At 35.1% G+C, this 9,333-nt stretch overlaps 1 protein-coding gene across 2 annotated transcripts; it reads left to right on the plus strand.

Annotated features, from left to right (window-relative positions):
- The first annotated feature begins 287 nt into the window (after positions 1 to 287).
- On the plus strand, positions 288 to 3,734 carry LOC110654837 (uncharacterized). Of its 2 annotated transcripts, none has more exons than XM_021810970.2 (5): positions 288 to 678; positions 1,101 to 1,450; positions 1,913 to 2,397; positions 2,477 to 2,708; positions 2,974 to 3,734. In XM_021810970.2, the coding sequence occupies exons 2-5, from the start codon at positions 1,171 to 1,173 to the stop codon at positions 3,444 to 3,446; spliced, it is 1,470 nt and encodes a 489-aa protein (XP_021666662.2). In that variant the 5' UTR covers positions 288 to 678; positions 1,101 to 1,170; the 3' UTR covers positions 3,447 to 3,734. The 2 variants fall into 2 exon arrangements, with proteins under 2 accessions (XP_021666662.2, XP_021666656.2); XM_021810964.2 differs by having other exon boundaries at positions 1,149 to 1,450.
- The last annotated feature ends 5,599 nt before the right edge of the window (positions 3,735 to 9,333 follow it).

Raw genomic sequence — 9,333 nt, forward strand, 5'->3', positions numbered from 1 at the left:
AAATTATATAATTTAAAAATAATTAAAAGATATATTATATAATATATTATATATTAATAATATAATTTAAAATTTATATATTAATTTAAATATAATTCTTTTAAAAAATAATTATATAAAATTATTTTAAAAATTAAAAAGTAAATTAAAATCATATTAAATTAAATTAAAATTTAATAATTAAAAATTATATTAAATTAAATTAAAATAATAAAAAATTAAATTAAAATTATATCGAAATTTTAGTTCATCCTAATTAAATATAAACCCCAAACTAAATCGGCATCGCGCCCCATAATAATAAAAAAGGGAGTATTTATTTTCAAAATTTCTTCATTCATTCTTTCTTGCCAGGGCTTGAAAAGAACTACCCAAGACACCTGCGTGGGAGAGACTCCTTCAAATCCTTGGAAAGAACTTTGCAAGTCTTTGGAGGTGTAGAAGCAAAATTAAAGCATGCTTAGAAAGACAGTCCGCAGCTTCTCTGTGAACCTCTCTAATTCTCACTTCCTATCTATGACGAAAGAGATTTTGGATGGCCAATAGGATTATCAGGATCTAGATCCTTCATAATAACTCGACTTCCCGCAAGAGAATCCCCTCAAGCGTAACCTTGTTCAATCCTAAATTCCACGAACGGAGAATCCAGAAGAAACTCGATTTTCTTTCGTTCTAAAGGTGAGATTTTCAAAACCCTAGAATACTAAAGGTGACATTTTCAATTACTAAAATTGTCCAATTTTATCTTTTTATTTTGTTTAATTTATTTTTTTTTGAACTCTTACGGTTTTCGTTTTTCCTTTTGGGATTTCTTTAGGCCAATTGCTTGGTTGCCAAGTAGCTTAGTAGAAAAAAAAAATGAAGGCTGGGTTGTTTCTTTTTGGCTATGGGTTTAATATCTCATTTTCCAAATCCGGGATTGACAAGGACAAAATTATGTTTCATCGTTCAGAAATTAACAACTTAAGAGAATTGGGTTATATATTTGATTACTCAGAAATGGCATTAACCAAAAGAAGAGGGTTACTACAGTGTCTAGTTTTTGGGCAATTCTGAGGATCTTTCATAATTGTCTTACACACTTAAATTTGTTTGTATAGAGAATTGGAATGACCATGGGCTTTGTTGTTATTTTGGAATGATGACAGTGGACAGTTAAAAACTCTCATCATGTCTGTTGATCCTGCTGCACCAATGGCTTACCTGGATGAGGATGCTTCTTCTGGTTCCGGTGATGATGGAAACATGTTGGATGGACACAATAAGCGTCAGTCTGTGACACCTTCAAGTTCTGGTCGTCACAAGAGGAGTCGCAAGGCTACTGGTGATGCTATTGTGGATGCTATGCTTGAAATTGCAGCTGCTTCTAAAATGAGGGCTTCTGCAATAATGAAGAATGAGGATCGCTTTTCCATAAGCAAATGCATTAAAGTCTTGGATGAGATGCAAGGTGTTGATCAACGGATTTACTTTTTTGCCTTGGATTTATTTGAGAACCCCAATTCCAGGGAAACATTTATATCTCTCAAGAGTGAGAAACGATTACCATGGTTGCAGGGAAAGTGCACTGCTTCCTCTAGTTGAATAGATTAAGACTTAAGAGAGCTTATTAGTTGTGTAGTTCATTTTATGGTATGGGTCTGTATGGTCATAGTACACTTGAGGAATTCATACGTTTTGTAACTAGTTTTTCTTTATAGTTGGTGGCCGTTTCATCAGTTTTATAATCTCAAATGATACAGAACACTTTAACTTTCCATTTTTGGTTATGCCTCTCCAGCACCTTGGTCCAGAGAGAAGGATGCTAACTTTTGATTGTGATAGAAATGCATTCAAGTGATTTGTCTATATCTGCAAATTTAACTACTTGAATTTGTGTTATATGTTCTGCATTTTAATTCAATTTCTACAGATACTTCAACTAGCATGGACGACTTTGACTTAGAATTGGACGAGATGGAATTAGTTGCAGCTGCTGCTGGCTATTACTATTATAACAGTATAAACAGGCTGCCTTGTCGCAGTTCCTTGCCCAGTGGAAGTGGCTTTATGACTGAAGTGCTGGATGGGCATGATGATTTATGTCGGGAAATGTTTCGGATGGATAAACATGTCTTTCACAAGTTATGTAACACTCTTCGACAGAGAGGCATGTTACGTGATACTGCTGGTGTTATGATAGAGGAACAGCTAGCAATTTTCTTAAACATCATTGGTCATAATGAGCGTAACAGAGTAATCCAAGAACGGTTTCAACACTCTGGGGAAACCATAAGCCGACATTTCAATAATGTGTTGAAGGCAATTAAGTCACTTTCACGTGAATTCCTGCAACCACCGCCTCTTGCAACTCCTCCAGAAATTTTCTGCAGTAGTCGGTTTTACCCATATTTTAAGGTTTAAGCCTGCAAACCTAGTCATGCTCTTGCTTGTTATATATATATATATGTTGCTTACTTTATTTCTTTTCAAACAGGATTGTATTGGAGTCATAGATGGAATGCATGTTCCTGCACATGTACCAGCCAAAGACCAATCTCGATTTCGTAATGGGAAAGGTGTTATATCTCAAAATGTTTTGGCAGCATGCACATTTGACTTGCAGTTTATATTTATTTATCCAGGTTGGGAAGGCTCTGCTCCAGATTCACGTGTATTGAGAGCAGTCCTTGATGATCCAGATCAGAATTTCCCACATGTACCTGAAGGTTGTACTCAGTTTGTTCATCTATGTAGTTTTGATTATGATTGTATGTACTCAGTTAATTTGTTCATCTATGTAGTTTTGATTATGATTGTATGTATATATGTTTGCAGCATGATGAGGTCATTTCCATGGCATGGAAGGCTGCTTCCACACCATGGAGATGGACAACCATTTCTATACATGTGCACTGAAATGACTTTTGTATCATCTCTAGTTGTTAAAATGATTTTAGAACCTATCTCATTTCATTACTTTTGCTGTGTCAGGAAAATATTATCTAGTTGACACAGGGTACTCAAATATGGAAGGTTTTATTGCTCCATATCTAGGAGTTCGTTATCACCTTCATGAATTTAGAGGTGCTAATCAGTTACCTAGAAATGCAAGGGAACTATTCAATCACCGACATTCATCTCTTAGGAATGTCATCCAGAGGTCTTTTAGTGTGCTGAAAGATCGATTTCCCATTCTCAAAGTTGCCCCTCAGTATGGATTTCATATCCAAAGGGATATAGTAATTGCTGCATGTGTTTTACATAATTACATCCGATGTGAGGAAAGAAATGATTGGCTGTTTGCTAGTATTGATGGGGTAGCAGTGGAAGAATTGCCTGATTTTCACGATCAACCTGAAATGCAGTTGGCTTCCTCCATTCAGGAGCAAATTGCTTTCTCATTGCGTGAGTCAATTGCAGCAGCTATGTGGAATGACTTCATAAACAAATGGGATCAGTGGTGATTGGTAACATTAATCTTCAAAGGTTATAAACGTATTCCGGTTATTATTGTTGCAGGAGAATTTGATTAAATGGGACTGTAGGATTGATTTAGAGTTTTTGAAGCAACTATTATTGTTTGACTTGTTTAATGAAGCAGTCGTCAACTTCTATATTACTTCCCATTAGGCTGGTGCATGTTCTGGAGTCAATCCACAACGTATCATGATATGTTGATAGCCTAGTTGCTTTAGTAATGATGTACGCATTAATGATTCAAGAGTATCAAGGCATGATTTCTTGTGGCTTAATTTAATTTGTCTTAGTTTTTACATCAATATGTGTCTCAATGAAGGTTTTGCTCTGTTGCCATCAATATTCGGAATCCAAAACTTTATGCTGATTGCGGAGTTCACATCTTCCTCATCCATTAAAAAAGAAAAAAAAATACACGACTAGAAATTGTTGTATTTGAACCTCTGAGTATTGCTGCGGCTGAGTGTAAATATTGGTTAGTTTATTCCTCCTGCGTTTCATTAGTGAGATATAAATCAATAAAAATACAATCTCTGGAAAAATAAGAATTATGGCTTAAAGATTTTCAAATATTCTAAACCACGTAATTGGCAGTTAACTGAAAGGATACTGGGGAAGCCCAGATATCTTTTGTCTGGTGTTGCCAAAACAGCACCATACAAGATAAAGCGCCTCAAGTTTTAATATTCCCTCGGCATTTTTTTTAAATGCTAGATTATTTTTTTTTTCCTTTATCATTTGGATGGAGGCTAAAGAATTTGGAGTTATAATGATTTGAGTTGAGGGTGTAACCGTTAAGAAATAATACAGTGTTTGGTACAAATTTAAAAAATAATAAGTGTTGTCTATATGTAATGTAAATTATTAATTATATTTATATTTCAATTAATTTATTAATATTTAATTTATAATATAATTATTTTTGTTTATTCTTCATTAGTGGTAATAGAATTATCTTTATACAATTAGTGTTGGAAAAGAAGACTAAAAATAGATTAGATGAGAAAATTAAATAGCAAGTTCTGCAAAGATATGGATGCATTGGTTTAAGAGATTCCTAATGATTACAATTTTTTTGGTGGAGAAGACTTGTATATGAGGGTAGTATAATGACGGTTGATGAAGGGAAGACTATTTTATAATTTTCTTTGTCTTATGATAAAGTTTGAAACTGTTGTTTTACTAATATCGTCCAATTTTCGTCATCTCAGTTATAGGGAACCTACAAGTAAAGAAAAAATGATAAGAGGTCTACTAAAAAGGTACTTAGTGAAGAGCCTTCGATGCTCAAGTCAGAGAAGGTGGTATTCTAGTAGAGAGAGAGAGAGAAAGAGAAAGTTAAGAGAGTTTTTGAAAGGAGGGGAGGAACATTTTTCCTTACTTAGCTCTATTTACAGGGGAAGTAGATAATAACATATTCTTGGAAATATTCCTTAGTGGATTATATATATATATATATGTCTATTTATTAAAGGGGTGTATATCATGATTATTTTATATTGTATTAGATGTGTCACGACCCAACTTATGGACTGGACCGGCACTAGCATTTGGACCAGTCTAAAGCCCTCTAGGCCCGTAGTAAGTCTAACTATTCCTCAACCTAATCCTAAGGCCCATTTGGGCTCAATTTCAAGAATTCAACCAGACAAAGTTTGGCCATAAAATAGACCATTCAACGGGAAGTTTTTGACTCACATGACCTGTAAACATAATATATAATAAATTGGGGAGCTCAGCTCACCCTCCACATACTCATAATATCCTAAAGTCTAATGGGAGCTCAACTCCCTCATGCCATCCAATCATGCATGCAATTAATATTCTTACAAATTTAGCACAATATTATATTACAGACCTAAATTAATTAAAATACTCCTAACACATGCGGAGTCTAAAATTTAACTCAATTATACAAAATACATAAAAAACTACTAATTGACCTACGAAGAAGAAGAGCAGGTTAGTTATAACAAGTAATCCTCTTGTAGCCTGGAAAAAATAGATGAACAGGAGTGAGCGTTTGACTTAGAGAGTAAAATACTAATTTTAATCACAATTTCTATAGCTAACTAAAGCTAATGCATCCTAAGGTATGGAATGCAACATCATCATAAATTTTCATACAAACCACATCATAGTAATAAAAAGGCAATTTGAAGCACTCACCCACCCAACACTGTTCAAATAGTACATATATGGGAGTTGATCCCCTGTACAACTCTCTTAATCCAACCTCTGCCAGTGAGTGTCTCTCAAGCCGGACTTTCGCTTAATAAACTAAGTGTGGGGTCTTAGCGAGCGTCTCTCAAGCCGTGTCTACCCTGACTTATCCATAAAGGATCGGTGGTCAGCGAGTGTCTCTCAAGCTGTGTCTACTTGTCCTGTTCATATCTAATACCATACTACACACACGCCAACGCATGCACACTGCTTCAAATTACCACAAACAACATCCATGGCACTTTATTAATTATGAATGCAATATATAACATGCTTAGTGTTTAACTACATATATATATATATATATATATATATATATATATATATATATATATATTTATTTATATTTATAAGTGATACATTGATATGCTTGAACATATAATAATATCGAAAGTATAATTAAAATTAATATTTTACTCACAGACTTAACCGAGGTCACTGCGGTGGCTGGGAGGAGGAGGAAGGCTGTCCCAGCTCATCTGACAAATTTCATTATAATTATTTAATGTATTTGACTCGATACAAGCTTGTAAAAGATCAAAAACACTCTAAGTCATGTCGAAAATTCGGTAGAGTCTCCCCTATACTTAGGACCTACCCAACCTAAAAAAGGGTTCAAATTGTACTTCTATATTCATAAGCCACACATTCACAACTCAATCACATCACATGGCCCCTCCTGGGCCCATCCAAACGCTCAACAATCACAATTTAAAAAAATACAATTTAGTCCCTATAATTACTCCTTTTGCAAAAACTATCCAAATGAGCTCTAAAAATTCCAAAACTTTGGTCCGCGGTCCTTAGCAATATTATAGAGCTAACGCAAAAGGAATTATATTTTTTTAACCTACCACGAATATTTTACAGATTTTTAATCGAAATCAAGCACTAGATAATTAAGAAAAATGAGGGTTCGGGTTTACCTATGCCAATTCTGACCCTGGAGACGCGTCCGGGGCATCTGAAAACGTTGGGGTAGCATATAACCTCGACCCAATTCAAAGACCTTTTCGATAGCCTGTCTGCCCGGCTCGAAATTGCAAACCAGAGCAACTGTTGAATTTCTGCGAATTGAAGGTACCTACACGAAGCCCACAACATGGGGGGTTAGTATATAATTTTTATAAAATTTTCTAAGCTCATTTAATATTCGAAAAAATACTGTGAAGTCTCGTGGGACTCACCGAAAAAGGGTATCGAAAAAATTTAAAATGGGTATTACCGCGAAGCTCTCGACGAGTGGAGCACTCCGGTACTCTCAGATTTTTGGTGGGGTTTACGGTTTTTTGAGAAATCGAGCCTGAAATCTAGCTCGAAAGTCAAAATGGGCTAAAACTTCTCGGACAAAAATTGAACAAATTGTTCAATGGATTTTGGTGTTCTTGGTGTCTATGAAAAGCTCTCGAGGTGTAGATAGGTTTTGGCACAAGACTTGGTCCAATCGGTGGTCGAATCGGCCAGATTTTAACCCGGAATACGAAGCGTAAGCGCCTTTGGGTGCATTTTTCCGGAGCTACAGGCGATGGCCGACAAGCGGGAAAGGCTAAGGTGGTGCGCCGGCGAGCTGGAGTGGCTGGGGCGACGGTGGGGCAGCAAGAGGAGGAGAGAGGAGAGAGAAAATGAGAGAGAGGGAGGGTGTCGGGGGCGCACGAAGGAGAAGAAGGAAAAAGAATATGGGCTGATCCGATTCGATCGGTCCAATCTGGTCTGGTTCGATTCGGCCAATTAGATTCAAGATACTAGAAATTGAATTTTTACTCTGCCCTAGGACAAAAAATGAGGCCCAAATATTCTAAAAAAATTCTAAAAAACTCAAAAAAATTCGTAGAGTCCAAATATTTTTAGTTTTACCACGTGGTCTTTAAATTAATTTTTAAAAATCATCAAAGTTTTATATTTTTGAAAAATCGAACCCGATTTTTAAAATTCTAAAAATTTCAAATAATTTTTCAAAATTCAAACAAAATAAAATATTAATATCCACCCATAAAATAATTAATTTAAAAATTACGGTTGTTACATTCTTCCCCCCTACCAGAAAATTTATCTTCGAATTTTTACACAAGCCAGAATAAAAGAACAGAGTTACTCATTGAATAAATAAGGATACTTGCTATGCATGTCCCGCTCTGACTCCTAGGTGCATTCTTCCACTGACTGGCTCTTTCACAAAACCTTAACCGTAGGGATCTGTTTTGATCTTAGCTGCCTCACTTGGTAGTCCACTATGGCTACAGGTTGCTCCTCAAACGTCAAGTCTTCTTTCAGCTCTAGTATATCCGGCTGTAACACATGAAAAGTGTAACACCCCTATTTGCATAGCCTGGTACATTTCACTATTCCGGTGACCGGTGTCGGTCCGGATAATTAAGGGGATTAGAACCACATCTAAGACACTTAGATAAGCCTTGAACACAAATAATTAGTAATTGTCAATTAGTTAAGTATAAATAAGAAAAACAGAACATAAGAAGTTAAATGAGCTGAGAGTCACAATGATGGGTGACCTTCTCGAGAATGACTGTGAGGTTAATTTAAACTCAAATTTCGAACCGTAAAATATGATACCGCGGTCCTTAGGACTATTGCAAACACAGTGGAAAAGAGAAAATCACGAAAAAGAATTGTTAAGTCGGTCAAATAACTAGGTCAGGGATCCGAAAGAAATATTGAATTATTTACAAACTGGGTCGAACCGGCGAGGGGCAATTTGATCAATTGAACCCTAGAGCTGACTCCTGACCTGACTGTTAAATAAAATCAAAGAAAAGAAAATTTTGGGATCAAGAATTAAATTAAAGAACTAATGGAAAAATAAAAGAAAAAGAAAAGAAAATGAAATGTGAATTATGACATCATCCAAATGACATCATACATGATGTCTAAAATGCAATTTATTTAATTAAAGTGGACTAAGTCAAAATTTAAGATAATTAGACACCTAAAAGAAAAGAAAAAAAAACCACAATCTTCTTCTTTGCCGTGAACCTTCACCCTTCTCTCTCCCTTTCCGTTCTTAAAACCTCCATTAAAGCTTGGGTAAAGCTTGATTTTAACCCACTAAACCCTAAACCCCCCACAATTACCTCATAAAACCTTGTTAACCTCACTTGAGAAGAATATTGACAAAAAAAAAAGGAAGAAAAAAAAGAAGAAAATTGAAGATTGAACATCAAAGTGAGGTTAGTTCTTTTAATTGAAATTTTAGTTTATTAGTTGTGTTTGTGGTATGAATAACCTAGAAATTAACTTAAAATTAAATGAAAACAACTTGGGAGGACTATATGTGAATTTCAGCCAGCCATAGTTGTATGAGAATATGATGTATTTGGAATGAATTAAAAGTGTATGTAAGCTTGAATGAGTTGAGAAATGGTGTTGGTATGCTTGGAATCAATTAAATATAACAAATCAAGTGAATTAGGGTTTGAACCTAGGGTTTTAGAAGGCAAAAATTGAAGAATTGGTCAAATGGTGTGTTTGACCTTGTTTGAGCTGAAAAATGGTCATATGTGACCAATTGTGTGAAGGAACAGAAGCGTGAAAAACACAAGTTTATACCATTGAATTCAAAAATTTTCACCTAGGGTCACATGCATCATGCAAGATTTATTTTTAACTATTTGATTTTAATGATAAACAACATAT

Source organism: Hevea brasiliensis, chromosome 7, assembly GCF_030052815.1.
Source record: "Hevea brasiliensis isolate MT/VB/25A 57/8 chromosome 7, ASM3005281v1, whole genome shotgun sequence".
NCBI classification, from domain to species: domain Eukaryota; kingdom Viridiplantae; phylum Streptophyta; class Magnoliopsida; order Malpighiales; family Euphorbiaceae; genus Hevea; species Hevea brasiliensis.